General features: G+C 37.0%; 1 protein-coding gene across 23 annotated transcripts in view; it reads right to left on the bottom strand.

The window, feature by feature from the left end:
* LOC132105894 (CUGBP Elav-like family member 2) overlaps window positions 1-24,700 on the bottom strand; it is a 141,637-nt gene that overhangs the window by 48,772 nt on the left and 68,165 nt on the right. For 22 of the 23 annotated variants that reach the window (XM_059511388.1, XM_059511387.1, XM_059511382.1 and 19 more), the window contains one exon: window positions 2,658-2,854. In XM_059511388.1, coding sequence (XP_059367371.1) covers window positions 2,658-2,854 — 197 coding nt within the window. Of the gene's footprint in view, window positions 1-2,657; window positions 2,855-5,954; window positions 6,090-24,700 lie in introns of those variants that run through there. The other variant, XM_059511390.1, reaches the window with a different exon arrangement.

Raw genomic sequence — 24,700 nt, forward strand, 5'->3', positions numbered from 1 at the left:
ACTGTATATGACGTGTGAACTGATGTATGCATTTTTCTTTTTCTTTTTTTACATTTTATAATTTAAATAATTAATTAAACAGATGTTGAAGTGAGTTCCCAAAAATACATGTAACTCTCAAATAAAAACTAAATAAAGACTGTAATGTACCATGCTTGCTTGTAGGTGGGATGCAACACTTGATGTACAGAGCGAAAGTATTATTTATAGTAGTATTACAAATATTGTGTGAACTGATGCATGCAATTAATTTATTTGTTAAATATTTACATTACTATCGCATATAATGTGTGACTTGATGCATGCAATACATTTATTTGTTAAACATTTATATTAATATTGCATATAATGTACAAATTGATGCATGCAATGTATTAAATTTTTTATCATTTGAAGTTCACAAAAATAAGTGTAAAACTTTCAAAAACTCAATAAAGACTGCAATCTGTCATGTTAGCTTGTGGGCAGGTTATGTATTAAACTAGTCGGTTGCGTCAGTGGAAAGTCATGCTAACTACAATAAGTGTGTGCGATCAATCTCAGGTTCTCTAATACTGAGTGTTTTATTTGCTTTAGGACACTTCTAATTGAGTCCTGTTAACTGGCACAATTTTCTTAATATAACCTGCCCATTAATTGGTAATTTCAAAAGGTGGAAAAAAAGGAAAACCAAATCCTTTTTAGAGAAAATCAGTTCCAATTGGCGGACGCCAAAGGGAAAGACAGTGCCAGAGAGACACACGGAAGTTAACGCTCACCTTGCGACTTACTCGGTAGAGAAATCTTTCAGTACTGTCTAATTTAACAGCCGCGCGCAGACGACCTTTTACTAAATGAAAATGGGTTAGAGTGAAGCTGAAGGCTAGCGGCAGCCATTACGACCCCACGACTGTGTCAGAGGCCTTGATGAAGCTGGACCTGAGAGAGGCACTCCAACTGCAGCTAACTGAACTACAGGAGCACTCATCACCCCGTCTGAAAGCCAATCACACACCTCGGCTCTGCCGGAGATACCCATCGCAATGCCTGTGTGTGCGAGAGAGAGAGTACAGGACTTGAGTAATGCTCTCCCACTCAGCCCTGACTCATCCTCCATAAGACTGAGAGCATGGGCGGCACTGTGAAAGTGTACATGCCATCTTCCCGTCTGAGTGTTAACAGCTCTGCAGAACCGAGGTTAACGCCTACGCTTTAGTGCTATTCTGAAACCTAGGGAGCTACCTTGCTGTCTAACGCCTACATAGGCGGCATCGGAGCCTCATAAATGACTGATTTGAAACATTACTGCATTCAAGTCATGTTGAAAGGATCATATCTATGATATGAGCGAACATGAATGCCATCACAATGTCGTAATTATGAGTCTGAAACTCTTAAATGGATACTCCACCCCAAAATGAAAATTTTGTCATTAATCACTTACCCCCACTTATGTTCTTCCAAATCCGTAAAAGCTTTGTTCATCTTGGGAACACGATTTAAGATATTTTGGATGAAAACCAGGAGCCTTTTGACTGTCCCATAGACTGCCAAGTAAATAACAGTGTCAAGGTCCATAAAAGTATGAAAGACGATGTCAGAATCAGTGGTTCATAAAGCGACGAGGACTATTCTGACGATGTCTTTCTAACTTTTCTGGACCTTGACAGTGTAATTTACTTGGCAGTTAATGGGACAGTCACAAGCCTCCCAGTTTTCATTCAAAGTATCTTAAATTTTATTGCATGTATTTAATGAACTGTCTGATGTATTAAGCTAAAGCTAAACCAAAAGCCAACCAAAAAATGCACCTCTTATACTACCCAACATGCTCTAAAGCAGCACATTTGCAAAACGTAAAGGCAATTAACACAGCAGGTTTTTTAATTATACTGGTTTCCATCGTTTTTCTATGCTAATATTGTTATGCTTTCCTTTTGCAGCTTATTGCGCAAACAGTTCTCAAGACCTAGCTTTTTTCATTTCACTGCCTTATGTTTCATGTATTTAAACTCCACAATGCGCTTTATGAACATTCTGTATGAATTTTTTGCATTTCTGTTGTATTAAAGTTTTTCGTAAATGAAAAAATAAATAAAGAAATAAATAAATACGAAATAAATACGAAACTAACCAACACAATAATTTCTGACCAAAACCACAAGATAATAATTAAAATGTATAAGTAGAAACTTTACAGTAGGACAAAAAGGCAGCAACGAAGTGCGTGAACAGCTTGGGAGACTACAATTTTGTTTGATGTTGGCGTGTTGCTAAGCTTATATTGCGATACTATAAAGATATAAACATTGCAAATACTAGGCCAAACTGTCAGTTTTTATTTCAATTAAAAGTTTGAAAGAAATCTGGAAGATTTGTCATATTTTTGGGAATTTGGTCTGCCATCTTTAGCAATAGTTTTAACGGAGCCTGCTGCAATGCATTCTAGCAATGCCTAAACAGGTTTTTTAACATTGCTTTTGAGAAGTTGAGAAAAAGAAAGATATGGATGTAGGAGGCAAGTCAGAAACAGGCAGACATGAATTTAAGACACAAAACAGTAAGTCCGAAGACTCAAGCAAACACATCGCACATGTGAGCAGGTTCACATGACACATCACAACACCCTGCTGCTGCGATGGCATCTGTGATGTACTAAGACATGAAACGCACACTACCTTTGCTCTGTGGTGGGTTCTGACTACGATCTCGCAGTATGTTGATCTGGTAGACGGCTCCGTACGGCTCAAAAAGCTCTTTTAACTCTTTCTCGGCCCAGGAGCGTGGGATCTGACCCACGAACATCTTGATGGCGTCCGGATCCGGCTGGTCCAAGTGTTCAAGGGCGCCGTTCATCTTCCCAGCTGTACCGTTACTGCAGATAAACAGAAAGAAAGCGTTAGGAAGTGTCAACAGTGTATGTCATTGTCTGAAAACACTGAAAGATGGTAAGTGAGAAGGGTTGGTCTCTGAGCTCACAGCGAGAGCAAATTTGGGCCAACTGCTCCTCATTAAAGCAGGAAGACATGGAGACACAAACTCTGATTAAAATCACAACAGTGTTATTACACTCAGCGAGTGTGCTGTGTCATGTGTGTGTTGATAGTCCTGAGCAGGTACAATTCAGACTCGGTTCCACATTCGATAACCTCTATTACCTTACAAAATAACTTTTATTTGCTCCTCAGTTTGTACAAACAAATAAAATGTTTACAGCAAAATTAAAAATAGGATGCTACGGGGCAAATGTTGCAAATAATCATGATTATGATTAAAATGTGACACTGGACCACAAAATCATAAGTCATAAGTCTCACAAGCTGAATAAAAAAGCCTTCCATTGGTGTATGGTTTGTTAGGATCGTACAATATTTGGTCGAGATTCAACTATTTGAATATCTGGACTCTGAGAGTTAAAAAAAAATCGAAATAATGAGAAAATTGCCATTAAAGTTGTTCAAATTAAGTCCTTAGCAATGCATATTACTAATCAAAAATTTAGTTTTTATATATGTACAAAATATCTTCATGGAACGTGATCTTTACTTAAAATCGTACAGATTTTTGGCTATTGCAACAAATACAACCGTGCTGCTTATGACTGGTTTTGTAGTCCAGGGTCACAAATATCATTATAAGACTTAAGGCCAGGACACACCAAGCCGACTTCAAAGAAATATTGGTGACAAAAGCGGACGGTGTTGTTTCCTGCGCTGGAACACATTGCACAGACTACAGCCGATGACAAACTAACACGTGCTGTTCATGTCAGAAGCTATTAATAGTATATATTCATCATTCAAAAGGAGAAACTGAAACAAAGTTATACGAGATAAACGCAGATATACGAAATGTAACCAAAACAGTGCTTGTTTACCATTTTGAATATCAGTAATGTTAATAACTTCAATAATTTTAAGCAGCTCATGTTGTTATGAAAAACATTCGCGTATTAGAATGATTGGGAAAGATCACGTAACATTTAAACAGCCTTCTGTCTGTACCGCCTTCATTCACATGCTTGTTTTCATCACTTTCGCTTTAATTCTCGGACACTGACTTGTTCGCTAAACTGAACATCCAATCAGAGCTCTCACTCGCCGATGGACCCAACGTCCCCACCGTCCCCGACGCCGATTCAACATGCTAAATTGGACAAACAGTCGCCAATGTAAACCCGACGAGAGCCGACGAGTGGAACACACCAAACAAACTAGCCTGACCGTTGTTTGCCGTCGGCCCAACGATGGCAAATGGCCAATCGCCGGCTTGGTGTGTCCCATGCTTTACATACTGTACAGTATTATTTGTGTTACCATGAGATTATTATGATAATGCCATGACCATGTAAAGCGTAATTCGCTCTGTTATAGAAGTGTTTAACACCAGAAGGTTTATTTGTTATTCTTTGGAACAACTTTATTTATGGACATGAAATACATTAATTAAAATAAATTTCTTTAACAAGTGCTTTAACATTGCTGTTTTAAAACCACCCAGTACATTTGCCCCATAGACTTCCATTGTTAGTGGTTTACTGCAAACACAATTTCATCAATGCTAGCTTCTACGTGAATTGAACGCAGAATTGCACACACGAATGAAACAAATTGTGACATAATAAAAACAGCTGAGCTGAGTCAGGGTGCGAGATGGATCCGTGTGACCCCTAGACGCCCATGTTGCTGGTTCAACAAGATCATGAGGAATTTCAGGCGCTTGTTTCTGTTCCAGATGAAAGCACTCAGAGAGAGTGAGAGAGAGAGTTATCAACCCTCACACTCACCTTTCCTTTTTTTTTACCAGCTTACAAATAACAAATCATGTGAACAAGCCTGAACAAACTCAAAAATCTATGAGTGTCAATTTCATTTTAGTTTGGTTTTCTGATCGAAGGCCAACCTACATGCTGCCCTTTGACAGATGTGAAAAAATAAAAAAATAAATACTTGTATCCTCAGTGAAGAAGCATAACCATTTCCTCATGAGACTAATTATCACACTAAGCATTCTGTAAGTCTTCGCCGCCTGTTTTTGTTATCATGTTTTTATTGTGGGTTTTATTGTTGTTGTTGTTATTATTTAATCAAAACAACCCAACTGCTTTATATTAATTGGAATTCAGGACAAAAAAAAAAAACATGATTTTTGAACAAAGTTGAAGATCTTATTTTGCAAATGATCTGTGTGTGTGTGTGTGTGTGTCTATATATATATATATATATATATATATATATATATATATTTTACTATATTACTACACATTTTAAGAAACTAATCTGCAAAAAATCTAATCAGTGTACTGTAATTATGACAATCAAAAGAAAGAAAGAATGAAGAAAGAAAGAAAGAAAGAAAGAAAGAAAGAATCTATGAATGAAAATGAATGAATCTCTTTTCAAACTGACAAAAGACATTACAAAAATTCTATTAAATTCATAAATAAATGTCAATTAAATATGTTCAAAATAAAATAAAATAAAACATCAATTTAAAAAAAGAAACACTGGAGCTACAAATGTAGACTCAGAAAGGTGGAAATTGACTTTTTAGTAAAAAAAAAAAAAAAACTATGTATAATATTATACATTAAACTTTTAATGTACTCAATATAAACAATATTTTTATAACTTACAAAAGTGTAGAAAATGGAGACTATAACAATTAGTCAGCACACAAATAGACTGAATCTATCATGAGGCCTGTATATAGATTATTCAGGAATTGTTCCATATGGATGGTTTACACACACACACACACACATATACATAAACATAATGCACTAACCATTCACAGATTAGAAGTGGAAAAAAGCCATAAAGAACTAACTCACTGGGCCATTCACAAAGCCTCATCTCATTTCTCTTTAAGCCGATAAAGTGATTTGTCATTCTATTCAAAAGAACAAGGCCTAGAGTTAAAGAGCAGCAACCAATAAAAAGAAAAGGTCGGAGGTAAAGAGAAGAGACACAGACCTCTGGACTCGATTCATCCATCTCTTGCAGAAGGACCCTATTCTCTCCGCGCCCAAATCTTTGAGCGATTTAAAGGACATTTCTGCCTGCGCCGCGGGAAAGCCACCCTCTCAGGACGCCACGCCAACCGCTGCTCAGCTACCCCCACCCCAATAAATTCCCCTGGCAGTTACCACAGTGATAAGGGTGCCCCTCGCCGCCGATCAAAAAGCAATAATGGCGAAAAAAGCGAGCATGACACAGACATAGAGGCCGAGAGCCAGGAAATGACTCTGATACAGAGAGAGGGATGGGGCTGCGAGTGTCAGGGTGTTGTGCGTGTATGCGTGCGCTTGTGTGTGTCACAATTACTAATTGTTTCATTCGACAGGGCCCGACTGCAGGAATACAAAGGCACAAGTCACAGGAAGCCTGTAACAGTGTGCTGGAAGACACTCGCACACACTGGGCTGGGGTTGGAAATCAAGAACCGGTTCTGAAACGGTTTCATTTTTTAAAAAGAAAAAATAATGGAATCGAATGAATTTGGTTTCATTCTCGGATGTATCCATTTTTCAAGAATTAAATACTTTTAGCTAGCGGGGATGCGATGAATTGATCAAAAGTGATAGTAAATTAACATCCACAACGAAGGGACTTGTTTATAATACATATATATAAAAGTAGACTAAATGGTATAATACAGTTACAGTAGGATTATCTAGTGCTAAAAGGAATCCTTAAGGAACCAGACTCATTATGTGGAATCACAAATGTTAAATTATTTTAAAAACTCTGCAAAGCCCTAAGGAGTGGAGCCATTGACAGTTTAAATACATTGTCCTTTATTTGGACCATCTTTCTTTCACTTTTCTTCTGTGCTGACAAGGTAGAAAGAGAAAGAGCCAGACACAACTTGAAAATAAAAGTCTGTGTGTGTGTGTGTGTGTGTCTGTGTGTGTGTTTGTCTGTCTGAATGTAAGTCCTGAGGCTCAGATTAAGTTGTCAAGTGGATCCGCTCCTGCCATAGCATTCTCTCTCTCTCTCTTTCTTTCTATCCACTTCCCTCTCAATTTGAGTCAATTGTCTGCCTTAATGGCTTAACTAGACCTTCCATCAGCCTGGGCTGCTCTTAAGGTGTGTGTATGGAGTGGGGGGATGGGGGGCAGTTGCTGATGTAAGGAACTCTTATAGTCCACAGGCTCACACACACACACACACACACACACACACTTACTCACTCGCTCGTATACTTACAAACAAGTGCAATAACACAGCAAGCCAGCAAGACAATCATTTGTGCTTCTAAAGATAGGCTGGATGGTAATATAAACATAACTGCAATATAACAAATGATGATTGGAGATACAGTAATGGCTGGACTGAGGTTATTTCATGCCTGAGCAGCGTCCATAAGAGATTACAGAAACTCAGAGCACTTACAATGTTTTAAAATCTGGTAGAGTTAAATATATATTTGATATATAAATATTAATAGATATTTTATATTTGTGGTTAAGGGCTATTGCTAAAATTAGAATAACTAATATAACCTTTATGCATATACTGTTATATACACATTTTTATAATATATTCAGTGTGTATATTTATATATAAAATTATTTGTAAATATTTGGCATTTTATATTTTTATATTTTATTGTATATATGTGTGTGTGTGTGTGTGTGTGTGTACAGTATATCTAATATGTAGTGTGTATGTATGTATATAAAATCTGTTGTAGCATTTTTTTTTTAAATTTTATATTTTAATCTTTTATTATGTGTGATATGCATGCATGCATACATATACACACACTTTTTACACAATTTCTTTTTACATATTTTATTATATGATAATTGTGTATATTTTACACAAAATGACGTATATAATACCTTGTGTATATGTATATATTTGTGTTATTCAATGATTAAAATACTACATGTCAAGTTGGTTAAAGTATATGGACCTACACATCTACAGTAACAGAAATATAATAGTTATACAGTATGCAAAACACACACACACACACACACAAAATGAGTGGAAAAAAAGAGGAAAAAAAAGCAAGTAGACTGTGAAAATTAAACTAATTTGGGTACAAAATCCCTCTTCTACCCATTCCATACACATCAGTTGACAGGCAGCTGGGGGAGAAGTCGCAAACCTGTAATTTCCTCGATTTAAATAAAGAGCACAGCTGACAAGTGTGTGTTTGTAAGCAGGAGAGAGTGAGAAAGAGTAGGAAAAAGTGATTTTTATTTATTTGTCCAATCATCACTAGAAGTTAACACTGCCTGCCTGACAGCTGTGCTGTCGTATCTCTCTCTTGCTGGCGACAGGTGATGCTTTAATTCCACTCATCAGTTAAGCTTGATGATCCTAATTAATCTCATTGGTCATAAAAACAAGGCGTTCTGCTCCGAGCACTGAAAAATACTCAATCCATTCACACTTAATAGGGAAGATTTATCTCTGTTTCTCCATGGCTCATCTACTGCTTTATATCTCTGTTTTTCTTTCATCGTGTCACAATTCAGGGCTTGTCAGTCACGTTTATGATGGGGAAACCATCCGTTCAGTGACCCTGTATGTTGAATGTCCCATTCACTGTCAAATTTGTAGTAGAAGCATGTATTTATGACTGAGGCTGTTCATTTTGCAATTTGGTTTTAGGACATAATGGCTTTGTCCCAAAACCTAGTGAGCTGCCACAGGAAGGACATACAAATGATCAAATCATAAATTTTTTGGTCATCATAAGCAAATACGCAAGTTTAAATCTCACCTATGTTTGTACATGTACAAATATTCATATTGACAACCTTTTTGGGGTTTACAGGTACATCTGAATGCTCAAACCACATATTTTAAACATGCCGTCATAGTCTGTTCGAACATTCAAAACAACCTTTTTTCCCATCGTATTCGCATAAGAACGTTTAAACCATTTGCATTTTTGGCGACACAGGCATTTTAATAATGATAATATTTTCTGGCTATCGTAGGCATTTGAACATTTAAACTGTATGATTTTGGGGCAACAAAGGAGCGTACGAACATTCAGAAAGTACAGACTTTAGACATTTTGTTATGTGAATGTTAAAATCGTACATGTTTGTTAGCAATCATAGGCTGTACATACTTTTAAATTGCACACTTTCTCTAGAGTATCATAGGCACTTAATAATGTTTAAATCATATGCCTTTTACAGCGACGTAGGCCAAAACGTATGTCCAAATTGTAAAAAAAATAAAATAAATTAGGAATCGTAGATGCAAAATCATTTTTTGTTTTCGCATCAAAGGCATGTATGAATGTTTACGCCTTATGTATTTTGGGCAACATAGGTATTTTATGCAATTTTATTTTCATTATTAAGCAGTATTAGTATGTTCAGACTGCTTTCAAACCTTGTCAATCTTCAAACTCGCTTATGAATTCCGAAAAGGCTGTAGGCAGCTCATAGGATCTGAACCAGCCAATGATGAGCATTTGTCCTTGCATATGTCCTGACAACGATAGGTAGACTTAACCACACACATGCACACAAATCTCACACGTCAAGGTCAGACACGCAGTGTGACTCCAGGAAGATAATTCCTGTCATCACGTTCGTCAACTATGAGGGAGATGTCAAACTCGTACTATATTTAGAAGAAAATCACCTAGGACAAACTCTTTTTTTTTTGTTTTTTTGTAAACATCACATACATCACAAGTCAGTTGACAACAAAGCAAATCTACAAGATAAAAAGAGCATAATTTTTCAAGGTCTGAGAGGAGATATTTCCAACCAGTCAAAAACACACACAGCCGAGAGAAAAAAAACAAACATGTCAGCTTAACTGCGAAGAATGACAGGCATCGGCGAGTGTGCGCGAGAGCATGTGTGAGATGTACAAAACTGTTCTGTTAATCACTCCACTTGTTAAAAGTGTGAAGGGGAGGTGGGTGCTATAGAAGTTTCCATGGTAACTCTTGAAACGCGAGGCACCGATGTGATAAATGTCACACTTGCTAATGAAGCACCGAGCTGGAGAGATGCCGTCTTTCGCCGCTAACGAGTAGATGCGCACACACACACAAGCCATAAAAACAATAATAACAGCTTTGTTTTATCGAGAAACATCTTTAACTCATGCCATAAAACGACATTACTTCAATTTAAAACGACAAGCCCACCAGAGCACTTACAGATACACACAAACACACACACACACACATATGTATTATTTCTTAATGGACAAGATGAAGTAAAAAAATAATAATAACACTGGCCTCTGAACATTGCTGTTAAATCTTAAAAATGACAAGAAATCGACCTTATTTGCTTTTTTGATAAATGTCCCTCGTCTTATTTTGCACATTTCGTCATTGCCTAATATTTTGAGGAAGAAAAGTTTTTGGGCTATTTCTCCTCCTCTTAATCTTTCTTAAATTTTCTCTTGATGCTGCTCGGTCAGTAAAAAAATAATATAATATCATAGCCTAACAATCATGAGACAATCAAATTTGTGATGCATAACATCTAGCCAAGTCCTACATTATTATCATTATAGCCACACTTTATTGTAAGGTACCTTCTTGCTATTAACAAACCATTAACTGTGACTTTTGCCTCAATAAACTCCTAATTATTATTATTAATAAGTAAGATAGTTGTTAAATTTAGGTAGGATTAGGGATGTAGAATGGTCATACAGAATATGTGCTTTATAAGTACTAATAAATAGCATATATGTTGCAAATATACTGCTTGTTAATAACAAGCATGATAATAAACAACTAGTTAATAGTGAGAATTGGTCCATATACTAAAGTGTTTTGTCATTTATTTCAATCAGAAAAGTGCATCGCAAGGCCATAGTAAGAAGAAAAAAAAATGCTTATTCGTGCAACTTAACGTTTGTGCTTGTGATAAATTGAATGACAAAATATGTCCACCATCACAAAACTAAATATTGTATTGAAAAATCTAAAGTCCAATTGTTATACTATGAAAACTGTTATTTCTTTTTAATGTATAGGGTGTTATGCTCATTTTAAAGACTTGCCAACTTCAACAATAAACCTGATCAGTAAGAACAGACAATTATGGAAATGTTTTGACAAAGAAAATATCAGTCAAACCAGTAACACTTCAGAACATAGAACACATATTCACTATTAAATACACTATTAATAAGCTGCTTATTAATAGTTAGTAAGGTAGTTATTAACTTTAGGCATTGGGTGGGATTAGGGATATAGAATATGTGCTTTAGAAGTACTAATAAACAGCCAATGTGTTAGTAATATGCATGCTAATAAGCAGCTAGTTAATAGTGAGTACTGGTCATTCAAATAAAGCATTAGCCCAATTAGTCTATATCTTGTTCATTATGATGCTGTGCTTGTTTTCCAGCAATTCCATCACACATACTCAGTTTTGAAGTATGCATGTGCACAGGACTCCCATCCTCTTAGGAGTGCTGAAACAAAGCAGCCGCGTTTCCTCACGAATGTTTATGGACTGAAGTGCTTAAGAGGAAGAGTGCTCCTCAAATGACACTACACACTGTGCACTCAAACTCACAGCTCCACGCACTTTTGCTGCTGAAAGCGGCTTGAGTGGAAATCTGAGGCAATAGTGTGACAGGATTGCCAAAATCCTGCCAACACAACCCCGTTTTTAAAAAAGAAATTTGATTTCCTTCCTGTTGCTATGGAAACCGGGTGGAGCTGGCGACGAGCAACTGATGGTGCTGTGAATGGCTGAGATGGGCCGTCCATACAGCTCCAAAAGCCACACACAGGAAGAGGATGCTGCGTTATGGGCTGTCATCCAGTACTAGAGGGGTTTGACTCGGGTATCAGCATGCATGTCGAGCTGTGTGTGTGTGTGTGTGTGTCGCTGGCAGGCAGACAGCAGGTGCAGAAGGTGGAGTATATCAAACATCAGGAGCAATCATAATGACCAGGAGTTGGACCACCATCAAACTTCTTCAGGTCAACACATCCTGGCCCGCGGCTCACCTGTGTATGTGTGTGCGTGTGAGAGAGAGAGAGAGCATCTGGACGGCAGGTCCTTCATCTGACAACACCCCATATGCTCAACTGTCTCACTCTCAATTCTTCTCTATCACCCTTTCATTTCCATTACGGTCCATAAATCCTTTATATAACATCTGAAACTATTGGAAGTTCAAATGTGGGATGCATTTTCACAGCTGGAAGCCTGTGAGCATGATTCAAATTGCCGCATTGACTAATGGAGTGGGTTAATTTTGGTTCAGGAAACCTTTTTTAAAAACAGTTATTATTTATACACTTCAATTTGGCGACCCCGGTGGCGCAAATATTACACACTTCACCTTTACAGACAATTTCTTTTTTTTTTTTTATTGTATTGTTTTCTTTGGTATGTGGGTCAGTGGCAAATCAGTGTCATTGAGGTAAAAGAATGGATAAATCTTTTAAAAATCTAGTTTAAAACACGTCAAGATCTTTGCATTCATTTTGGAAATTCAAAAAAAAAAATTAAATGCAATGTGGCTTAATTATCAAGTAAAAAGTAATAACATTTTGATCCCACCTTCAATAAATGTGATAAATAATCTTAATTATTTTAAATTAAAAAAAGTTAATAAATTCTTTCCCGGGTGAAAAGAGTCATTTTTACACAAATATTGTTAATTATTAAATTACATATGATATAATAATTTTTGGGGAGTTGTATCATGACATATTGCAACTGACATTGCCTTGTCATAAAAAGGCAAAAGTTGCTATCTATCTATCTATCTATCTATCTATCTATCTATCTATCTATCTATCTATCTATCTATCTATCTATCTATCCATCTATCCATCTAAAAATTAATAATAAAAGATGCAAAAACTATATGAAGCTACATTTTATTTAAATATATTCTTTGAATGAAAGTTTATGAAACTGTCCAGGTACTGTCCAGGTACTGGCATGAATCTTTTGTATTTATTATTACACCTGAATTTTCATTCAAAACGTGTATTCAAGTCTATTTACAAATTGCACTTTTAATCTGTTTTTGAATAAATGAACACACCCAAACAAACAAAATGAGCATCATGTCACTGACCCACGTGGTTTACCCCACAGTTCCCCGTTTACTCCCCTCTAAACAGCTCTTTTTCTAAACTGAGTGAGGATTCTTTGCAGAAAACCCTACTGATTGTCGAGCACAAAAGAATACATTTGATTTGCTCCAGTGATGCGTGGAGTTAAATTTCTCCCGCTTGCGAACTAAACCACAGATACAGGCCTTCAATCGTTTGAAAAACCCCCAGAACAGATGAGCTGTATTTCCTCAGAGGAAGAGTGCGCCACCCTCCCTCCGTTCGGTCATGTCTTGCTCTCGGCAGGTGCTCTGACTCTTAGGACATTCAGACCCCTCCAGATGCCTTAATTAGACTGGGCCTAACTCCATCACGGCTCGCCAAATACAACACACAGCTAGAGCGATCATTTAAAAACCGAATGGGAACGGACTCAAACATGTTGGTTTAATTCAAAATGTCAATAAATGAAATGAACAAAGCTTGTGCCAATGCTGTGCAGTAGCACGTATTTCCCCTGGTGCCTAGCTGTATCAGGCCGGTGAGTCACGGCAGGATTAGCCAACGCCGCGATCTAGTCTTTAACGGCCCTTTTGTTCTTCCTCCCTCCGCTTTTAATTCCCTTCGTTTGTCATCAGTGCCGAGGAGCGTCGCATGTTTCGCATCTCGACATATCAAAACAAAATGGCGAAAAAAAGGGTGCTGACTGCCAGTTAGCATCTGCATCTAACTTTCAAAAGCGGCTAGCTTCACAAACAAACACACATTCTCCAATAATGCCATTTATAAGGGAGGTGTGTGAAAGTGTTTCATTAAGGCACATTAGGGGAGGTGCTCGTTTTCATTATCGTTTATGGGACAGAAAAAACACCGTCATGCGTCGCAATTAACATCTGAACAGATGGCGGAGACTAGACTAGGTGTCAATCTCTCAAGTTCTCCTTCGCACGAACCACCTCCGTGCTTTCACGCTCGTCTGCGAGAAACAGAGCAGTACTGGCAGAGGAGGAAGTAGAGGGAAAAGGAAAGGGATAAACGCACACGCAGGGTGAAAAGAAATGAAAACATGCGAGTCAATAAAATAAACAGCGGTAAGCGAGCTTGACGTGATTGAGCTCTAGTGTGCATGAGCAGGCCAAATTATTCCGGCAAGGACCGCAGCATCACACACACACACACACACACATACACACACACACACACACACATACACACAACACAATGCCATGACCCGAAGAGAATGAAAATGCTCTGAACATTTGGCTTCATAGGATGTAGCCGAAAAGCACCATATGCTCACAATATGTCAGAGGGGAACCAAGCAAACACACACACACACACACTCACACACTCTCTCCTATCATCTTATCTCTTCACTAGTGATGTCATAAGCACTGAACTGAAACTGAACTAAACATGATGATTGTATGATCTTTGAATAATATTGGTCTTTAAATGCAAGCTATTTCAAGTGTACTTGCAGTAGTTCTACTTCAGCACAATAAAATATCATTAAGTACATCTTTAGTTGGACTTCAGCACTTCTTAAAGTGCATTAAGTACAAAATTACTTATTACAATTCAGCAGACTTTGAGTATACTAGTTTAGAATGCTAAAAGTACAGTACAATTGCAGGGTACTTTTATTAAGTTATTAATTTATATATCTATATTTATATTTATAATAGCAGCCATGCTCTAAGGTGGCACAATTAACACTGGCACAGATGTTTGTGTGTGTAAGATATAGTCTATGATATGTTTAGTCTGCTGATACTGTCTGTTGTTCACTCTGTTAACGACATAATGGGATTATAATGGAATACTTTTCTATATTTAGACCATCCAGGTCCATATCACACACACTCACACACTAACACGTGCACGCGCTCAGTCAGTGGGTGTAATCTGCAGTCTGTGTTCAGTGCCATCTCTGATGTCGAATTCTAATGTGGTTGTCTGAATTCTCAGAGCGAAAGATCAATGTGGCGTTTAGACGAGTGCGCGGTCTTTCTCCTCTCTTCCTTTCAAACGCGCTGGGCCATGGATAAAGAGACACAAACACAACCATCTCACACCTGTACCACACACACACACACCTGTACCACACACTTATCACAGATCTTAGATACAGCTGAAGCCACCAACACACACACACAGATCTGGAGTGTCAGACACTTGAGTGTCAGACCAAGTGTGTGAGCTAGGGTTATCACATTACCAAAATGCATAAATTTAGATAGATAGATAGATAGATAGATAGATAGATAGATAGATAGATAGATAGATAGATAGATAGATAGATAGATAGATAGATAGATAGATAGATAGATAGATTCCATGTACTGCAGTGGGCTGATAGGAAGCAGGGAATAAAAAGAAGAAACAAAAAAAGGAGAAAAGAAAGATGAGAAGAAGCCTTCATGGATTAACCCAGCAGACAGATCACAGCACCTCCGTTCCTGTTGGCTCACTCCTGCTATATGTTTCATAAACCTTATTCTGCGTGTTTGTAAGTGTGGGATCCACAGAGAGAACTCTATTAGACTGAATCATTTCTCCACAGAGTGCCCACAAATCTCACGGCTATTCTTGCTTGTAGCGCATACAACATCAAAGTGAAGCATGCAAATTTTTCAGGGAATGTGTTTGTAGCTGTTCAATGTGCTCATAATCAAGCGCACCGTGTGCTAATTAGAGGTCTATAAATTGGCATCTTAGCCCTGGGCTCAAGGTCAGACACCTGTACAGCGGTACTGATTGGAATCAAACTGTTTTCATGGATAGTATTGAATTACAAATGTACATGTTGTAGATACAATACTAGCAGCTGGCTCAAAACGGTGTTCGGCAGTCGGGTCCGTTGATGACGAAGCAGACGCGGGTCTCGATTAATGAGGTCTCAATTCAAAAGGGCTGCAGGCAATTATTCATCATCACACACACCTGCACGTCTGGACAGAAAGACAAACAAAAAGCAGAGGGCAAAAGCAGATGTGGACGAACCCAGGACAGATGGGCCTAAAAGAGGGGTAAAAGACAGATCTTTTTAGACAGACGTGTGTTAGAGAGCAGATGATTGTGGGAAAAGATGGAGCGATTGCGGTGGAGCGGTGCGTACATGGATCAATGGGATTGACTGGAGAGCACTTTGTTAAGAGTAGTTAACTAGGAATCTCGCCATGGGCTATATGTAAACACGCCACTCGCTCTCCTATGGGAAACTTGTATCTTCATTTTTACTTTCGTACTTTTTGCAAAACCCAATATTTTGGTTTGTATTCATCCTCAAAGGCAGCATAAAATGTCATTTATAACAAGTTCACAACTTGAGTAATGTAATATTTTACAATAAAACTGAATATTCAGCCGGATTCAACTGATTTGATTGTATTTCAGAAGTTAGGCTATGATATTACTGTTTACATAAATATTGCATAATCACTTATTGATATTAACTGATATATTGGCTAACCAGCACAGCTTTGGCTATTACTAACAATAATAATAATTCAAAATTATTTACTGTCAGCCAATAACTCAAAGACTTATTTTTTTAGTATTATTATTTAGAAACTATTTTAGTTTTTGGTAATATCTTGAATTAATTTTTAGTTTTATATTTTCATTTTAAAGATTAAATAATTTAGTTTATTGAAATAAATCTGAAATAAAAACGAAAACTACATATAAATATATATATATATATATATATGTAGTTTTCGTTTTATTTCAGTTTTGGATTTGAGTCATTTAAGTACAAGTTAACTAAAATTGAAGTAAAAATAAAACTATCTGAAAATAAAGTTAAAGTTTTTATTTTATTTCAGTTAAAATTTTATTTCAGCATATTAATCAAACAATTAATTTACAATAAAAACAATAAAATTAATATTCTTTCATTTTTGTTTAATATATAATAAAATAAAATTTGAATGATTTCTACCACATTAAATTGACCTCCTAAATTGAACTTCAATACAATACAATACAATTTTATTTGTAAAGCCAAATTGAGGTTAGCCAAAGTGCTGGACATGGACATAACTGCCGTCAATCTATAGCTACATTTCCAGAGTGTCTCAGAATCACAGAAGCATCTACATTCTGAGACAAAGAGAGCTCCTGTCCACTACATCAACTTTGATTTTCAGATCAGTGAAGGAGAAGAAGAAAAATCGAGTGAGACAGAGACTGACGAAGTGATTAGCCAGATGTGGAAGAACATTACAGATCTTCAAGGTTAAAAACATTTGCTCCACATGTGTGCTCGCATGTCTCGAGCATTGTTTGCACGGTCTCTGTGGGTAACTGGGGGGAGGGGGGGTGTTGGCACCATGACGACAGATGCATTCTGTCACCCTTTAAATTGATTAATGCTAAGTGTGTGTGATATGAACGATAAAAATGTCTCCACGATATGCTTTTGAAGAAATACGGTATTATCGTGCTACAGCAGTTAAAGTTCTGGTGTCTAAATATACTGTAGACTACAACGCGACATACATTGACATCAGTGTTAACTCAGCGGTAGAGTTACTCTCAAGAGACACTGCACTTATTCGCAATCACAAAAGTACATTATTTGCAATTTCTTTAAAGCCTTGCTGGTTAAACGATTAATTTGCATGCAATTTCTTGAATGCTCCAGCCAAATACACCTATTGTACCTTAAATAAAGCAATTTTGTATAATATGTATAATATGTTCATTTATAATGTGTATCTTTGTTCTTATTTTTAATAAAAAAATATAAAATAATGTCAAAGATTTTTATCTTTGCCCACTTTGGCCTAAATATGTGCCATTCTTTTTTAGATTTTGTTACCTTGAAAGGTATAATACGGAAATTAGCTGTATTGCTCAGAACACTTGAAAAATGGTAAAAACCAACATGACAAAGAACTTGGATAAAATTGTGAGCCTTGATATATCAAAAAAAAAATTGTGAAATTATATTTTTGCCATATCGCTCACCCCTAATGCTAAGTGTCGCCACTCAATTACCAACCTTCTCAAATATCTGGGTTCTCTGCATGCATACACGTGTAAAAACAGAACGGGTTAGGCTATAGCAACAGCTGTAGGCTTGAAAAGACCTCAGGGGAACCTCATCATGGACTAAAAGGCTCAACAAAACTACTGTAAGAGTGATGCAGCACACAATTGATTCCAATGGACTTTGATGTTAGCATCTTGCCATGCCAACAGCATGATCCTCCAAGTTTTATGCTTAATAAACCAAGAGAAGCAGATACTAGTGTATTTCAGAGCTGCTTTACAGTTTCCATAATTCTGCATTCAAGAATAACTTTGATATCTTTAAAGGAATCATTTTGGCCCTTCTGTCATTCCAACCCTGTGTGACATACTTTAGTGAACACAAAACCAAATATTTTTTTGAACAATTTTGTTTTGTCCAATGTTGTTTTGGAATATTACTACAGGATACAAACAATAGATTTGAAAAGTAGGATGTAGCTTGTGTGAAAACTTGCACTTACTACTAAGAGATGTTTATGTGACTAAACTCTGACTCACAAGTGCACAAAGATATGCACACATAATTTGACAGAGGGCTGGGGGGCTGTCCGCCCCTTTTACTGTCTATTTGTGTGTGAATATGTGGAAAGGTCAAAAACCTGCTGGGTTGCATACATGTATGGGAGCTTATGTGAGTGTGTGTTCGTGCAAAAGGTCAGTGTCCTAAAACTGCCACTCAACAGGGGGCTTGACTTAAGCATGACTTATGCCCAGAAGGAAAGGTTACACTTTAAGGTACAGTCAATAGAAAGGTTTGTAATTTTCCTCTGTACCAGACAGAAGTACTTCCATTGAAAACACTGTCTAATGTTCCATGATATTCCTGTTTAATTCAACAAGAAGGGAGAGGGCAGTTTTCCTATGCAGATGACTGACAGGTCATGGAAAGGTTAAAAATCCTGCTGAGTGCTGACAGTATTTTTTTTTTTTTTAACACACACAGACAAACACAAGGCTGTCTAAAAAGGTTCTGTTTTTAGTTTCAGAAAAATAAGGATGGGAATCAGAATTTCAAAAAGTTTCTACATTAAATACTGGAAGCAAATGTTTCTTTAATGTTTGAATTGTTAAAAATATTCTGACATTAAAACAGTCATTATTTCCTGTAGGGCTGGGCGATATGGAGCAAAAAATATATCTCGATATATTTTGCTATATCTCGATGTATCTCGATATCTTTACAGGAAAAATAACCCCCCAAAAATTACTGTAAAAACAAATATGCCAAATATTACATGTTTAGGGCCCTATGAAATTTTTTATTTTTTTCTTCATCATATGTTTTTGTTACCTAATTCTGTGTTTAAGCAAGTGTAATTATTTAAATGCATAAAAACAACTTAATTTGTTATTTTCTTTTCTTAAAATAGCCTTATGTGAAATGTTTTTTCTCCTCTGAAATTGTGTATTCACATTTTTCTGGTTATCAAATGAAGGCATAAAACTTTCATTTAATTTATCTTTTAATTATTGAAAATTAAGCAAACTTTATTTTTTGGTAAACAAAGGGGATTTACTATTAAAAAATAATACATGGAATAAATGTTGTTTAATTATTCCTTAAATTATGTTCATTTCATTTTAATAGTAGTAGTAGGCTATGTACATTCTGCTGAACAATAGGCTAGTACTAGATTTCTGGCAAATACTCTTATTTTGACGGGTTTACCTTTACAGTTCCGTGTATGTGATACTACAGTCTATGATGTGATATGACGCTTGTTTTACTGAAATCAAACGGTCAAATGCTCATGAAGTGACTCCCAGTGTAGTTCTGGAGATGTTGTTCATGTGTTCACGTCCTCATTTAGTGAGAAGACAGACGCTTAAATCATCGCGAGCGTCATGCGCACTTCCGTGTAAAGACGCACTTCTGCGCCATTCTTTAACACAGACACGCAGAACATGCAGGATTCATATTTAAATAGACTTTTCCGGCTTAATATTTACAGATATTAGTCCATATCGCGATTTGATGTGAGTGCAACGACCTACTTTTGATTAAGTCATTTAAAATTTGACAAATTCTGTTACATTCCACGTTAAACTGTACATTCCGTTTTTATGACTGGATTCCGCGATTCCGTCAGCATTTTCTGCATCGCGGAAATCATAGGGCCCTACAGTAGACATCTATCTGCTGTTCGTCCGACGCCTTAAAACCGAGGTATCTCCATATAATGGAGCCAGTTGTCCTTATTTTATTCAAGTTCTATAGTCTCCGGTCTGGTTGTGAACGACGCCATGTTCAATGACACAACACGCGAGGGGAGGGGGAACAAAATCAAGGAGGCGGGGGCGAGCAACGGCACAGAGAAGACAAACAAGCAAAGTAATCACTAATCACAGAACAAGCTTTACTGACGAGACACGCATGACAATCACATGCGATTAATTGTGCAGCCCTAAAAAGTACTACAATAATCTTTAATGCAACTGTTTATGTGGAATCGGAAACCAAAATCTAAACCGAAAAAAACTAAAAAAGCACACACTAACACTTACAGCTGTGGAACAGTTATCTCCCTTAAAACATTACGACTAACCACAACTGCATCGCTGCCAATCATAGCAAAGCATGACATCACCACTGTCCAAACCTGGCAAGATGATGATCTGATGAAAAACAGGGTTAAAGATTTTCCTGCAACTCTTGCGGCACCCAAATCTGGACAATATCACATTTTGTCAGAAATTCCAGGCAACACGACAAGCCAATTTTTAAAGGAGTGTGCCTGGGTGTGCGTGGATATTTGAGTGAGAGCTGATGGGAGGTTTTGAAGTGTAAATTTGACATTTTTTAAACATGGCTTCAACATTAATCAAGCCACACAAATGATCAAGCATCAGAGAAGAGCAGGCAATTATAACAGCAAGACATGAGCTATCAACTCACTGGGGGACTGAGCGATGACAACACGCATACACACACACACTCGCACAGCAACAGCCATATAAAACCCAGAAAATGAACCAGTGAATGTTACATCATAAGAGTGCTATACACACACACACACTCATTAAAGAGGTCAGATGTGATTCAGCAAGATTTTAAAATGGCAAACGCAGCAATGAGGAGTCATTAGAAATATGTGCACTAACACACACCCAGCCTACCGCAAAATTAAGACATACAAAGTAGACATGTGCCGGTATTTGGTAATGCGATATATCACGGTAATTAATATGCACGATATTGTTATCGTAGGCACTTCTAAATACTGTGTATAATTATATATTACAAATTATTCGAGGTTGTAATGCATTTTAAGAATACTATTCCCATCAGCTGGGAAAATGCGCAACACCCGCTGTATGCTGTCTGCCTGAAAGACGCTTGTGTGCTCTGATGTAAACAAGCACGCATGAGAAGCACATGGGGGAACACGTGAGAGACACGCTCAATGAAAGCACATTCACTCTTTGACAGCAGATGGTGCTAAAATGCAGAAAAAAAGCAGCCTTTTACTCTGGAAACCCCATAAATAAAGCAGCTGCATTACTTTATAAAATGTATTTAAATAGCCATTCAGATTTGTGGATTTGCAATGATGTTCATCACAGCCAAATACTTAAATATTTATACTTAATAGGCTATTTATTTTCAAAGTTTTTTTTTCATTTTAATCTGGACTACAACATGCCCTAGAGTTTAGATTCTTTGTTAATTCACACTTTAAATTAGGGCTTCATTAGTTAACATTACGATATTGTTGACTTGATTGCAAATGATTGCAGACACTATTTGAACTGAACTGAGGTGACATCACTGAATTCAACGATGAACTGCTTTTAACTATCATTTTGCATAACTGACACTATTTTCCTAATGAATGATGTTCAGTTGCTTTGACACAATGTATTTTGTTTAAAGCACTATATAAATAAAGGTGACTTGACTTGACATTAGTTAATTCATTAGTTAACAAACTGCCAATGAAAAATTCTTCTGAACATTCATTAATCTTAGATATTCCAATATTTAATAACACATTGTTAAAATCAAAAGTTGCAACTGTTATTTAATGAGTTGATATGAATTAAGACTTGTCTTTTTTTAAACAAAGATTAATAACTTCTGTAGCAAATGTAGCTGTTGCTTGTCGTGAATGTTAATGGTTAACTAATGAGGTCTTATTGTAAAGTGATACCTATTGGTCTTTATAGTTATTTTGCACTTTAATCAGTGTAAAACTTTTAACTTTATATATTTTTCTGTATTGCTTATTGTATATAAATGTTCTGTTATTTTTGTTATAAAAAGGTTATTTAACCTGTATGACCCCTTTTTGAAACTAAATTCCAGTACCGTGATAATACCGTATACCGTGATAAAAGCATGAGTAATTAATCGCAACAGGAAAATTTGATACCAGCATATCCCTAATACAAAGAAAACCTTGGCACCTAGTGTCTACATAGGCAGCTGCTTTGTGAGGGAACATTTTGCAATGCATTCTGGTATTTGGTTGCAAAGGGGTGGAAAATGTCCAGTAAATTTCAGAAACTTTCCCAGATTTTTTTAAATCTTCCAGAAATTTTTCTGGAAAGTTTACAGGATATTTTCCACCTTTTTGCAACCCTATTCTGGGATAAGCTTATATGTAAACGATGTGCTATCTATCTTCTAAGTTAGCATAATGTTGGGTCATACTTTGCTTCCATTGCATTCCTATGACACCACAAAACGTGGTCTAGGTAGGCAGCTAGCTAGGTTTTGCAGCTGGTGTCCGGACAGAGACAAACAGGAAGACACGGAGAGAGCGGAAGAAAAAGATAAAGGGAGGGTAAAGGCTGCAGGAGTGGTATAATCAGTCAGGAGAGGTGGTGAGTTAAATGAACGGGCCTCTGTGTAACCGCACACTGAACAGTGCCATTTACTCTCTCTACAGGAATACTTGCACATTACACAGACTGGCTTTCTCTCTCTCTCTCAATAGCATCCTTCACCCCATTTTTATCCTTGACTCTTCCAGTTATTTCTATTCACTCTGTGCTTCTCTTACTTCTGTAGTGCATTTGTCCTTGTGGCTGCTAGTGAATCAGTCAGAAAAGGTGCCGGAATTAAATCTATACAGCAGAGCACACACACACATTTCCTTGCCTTTATATAAAAATAATAGCAGTCTATGGTATGTCACCCCTGAGATGAGTGTTCAAAGGTGCCTCTTGGTGAAATTGTCCATCTTTATTGCCTGGCTAAACTGTATACTTGAGCATTGTCTAAGGCAGCTGTTTTTCTTACCATAGCTATGCCATGTCAGTTGTTTGACTCCGGAATCCATTTCTTAGCACATACATCAGTATTTCATATCCATTGCTGTATTTATTTCTTAAGTTGCTGAGTAATAAGAGAAAAACTCTGCAGACAGCAATAACTAGAAAAAATATTATTCCTTTATAGTTATAGTTAAATCAGTGCGAGTACTTGCAAGCTTGTTGACAGTGCTCAAGCTAGAAGCAGTGCATTCTGGGTCTGAATGGCACTTAAATTACGGCAGAAGTGAGCCAATCTGTTTTGTCTTTATAAGGAAAGGAGGGTTTTTCAGGTCACATTCAACCCTCTTTCTCTTTGTGTGTCCCCTGGGCTGACCAAGTCAAGCCTTAATGGTTGAACAACAATGAAGTGCAGTGATTAACTATACCACTAATGAAGTGAAAATGAGTCAACACACACTCACACACACACACACACACACACTTTCACTGCTGAAGAGTTCAAGCATTTAGGATACAACTGCTATGACTCTGTTCTGTATGCCAAACATTTCAAACTGCTTAGATAGATGTGCCAGGAAACCAAAATCTGCAATCAAAGTCTAAGATCTCCAAATAAACTCAGTGTATCTTGCATATTTACATTCGTTTTAAAGCTCTATACTGCTACAGCATGTCAACAACGGTCTCATTTGTGCTATACTTATTTCTCCTGAGGCAATTTAGGAGAAACATCATACAAAGTTGATACTTAAATGTAACATAACTGATATAACTTTAGTCCCCTGAGCTATGAAAAAGCAATATGATTTCCTAGAGTAACAAGTGTGAGAATTTGTGTATGTGTATGAGATGCAGACATCGGACAACATAAACAGCCAGACAGCAATGTGTCATGATTCCCCATGGAGAGGCAACGACATCTACTAGAGTAACTAAAGCTACAAGCATTGCACTCTCAATCAAAATACCCATACACTTCAGCCACCTTTGCGCTGTGAAGCATTATCATAGCTTCAGTTGTATCAGTCCACAGCCGCATACATTCTCTAACTGTCCCTACCAGCACAATAACCACCTCTACTGCATTATTCACTGCTCTAGTGCTCCAGATAAATACAGGAAACTGCCTCTGATGTGTGTATGTGTCACTTGTCCTGCACTGTGGTTCAGTTCTATGTGTCGTTTAGTTGACGGGTCAGTAAAGCGACAGCACAATGACACATCACCGTGCCTGCATGGCCTTCGTCGACCTCTCTGGTCCAATGATTGGTTGTGTGAGGCCACAAGTTGACAGTTGTGTTCTGCCACATTTTTATTCATTTTCTATATGTCAAATATAGTCATTGTTGTCACTGTAACTGTCTATATGTCAAATGTGTGTGTGTACATATAGCATAATTTCCTTCTATATATGGATCAAAGA

The sequence above is a fragment of the Carassius carassius genome, chromosome 26 (genome assembly GCF_963082965.1).
Source record: "Carassius carassius chromosome 26, fCarCar2.1, whole genome shotgun sequence".
Taxonomy (NCBI): domain Eukaryota; kingdom Metazoa; phylum Chordata; class Actinopteri; order Cypriniformes; family Cyprinidae; genus Carassius; species Carassius carassius.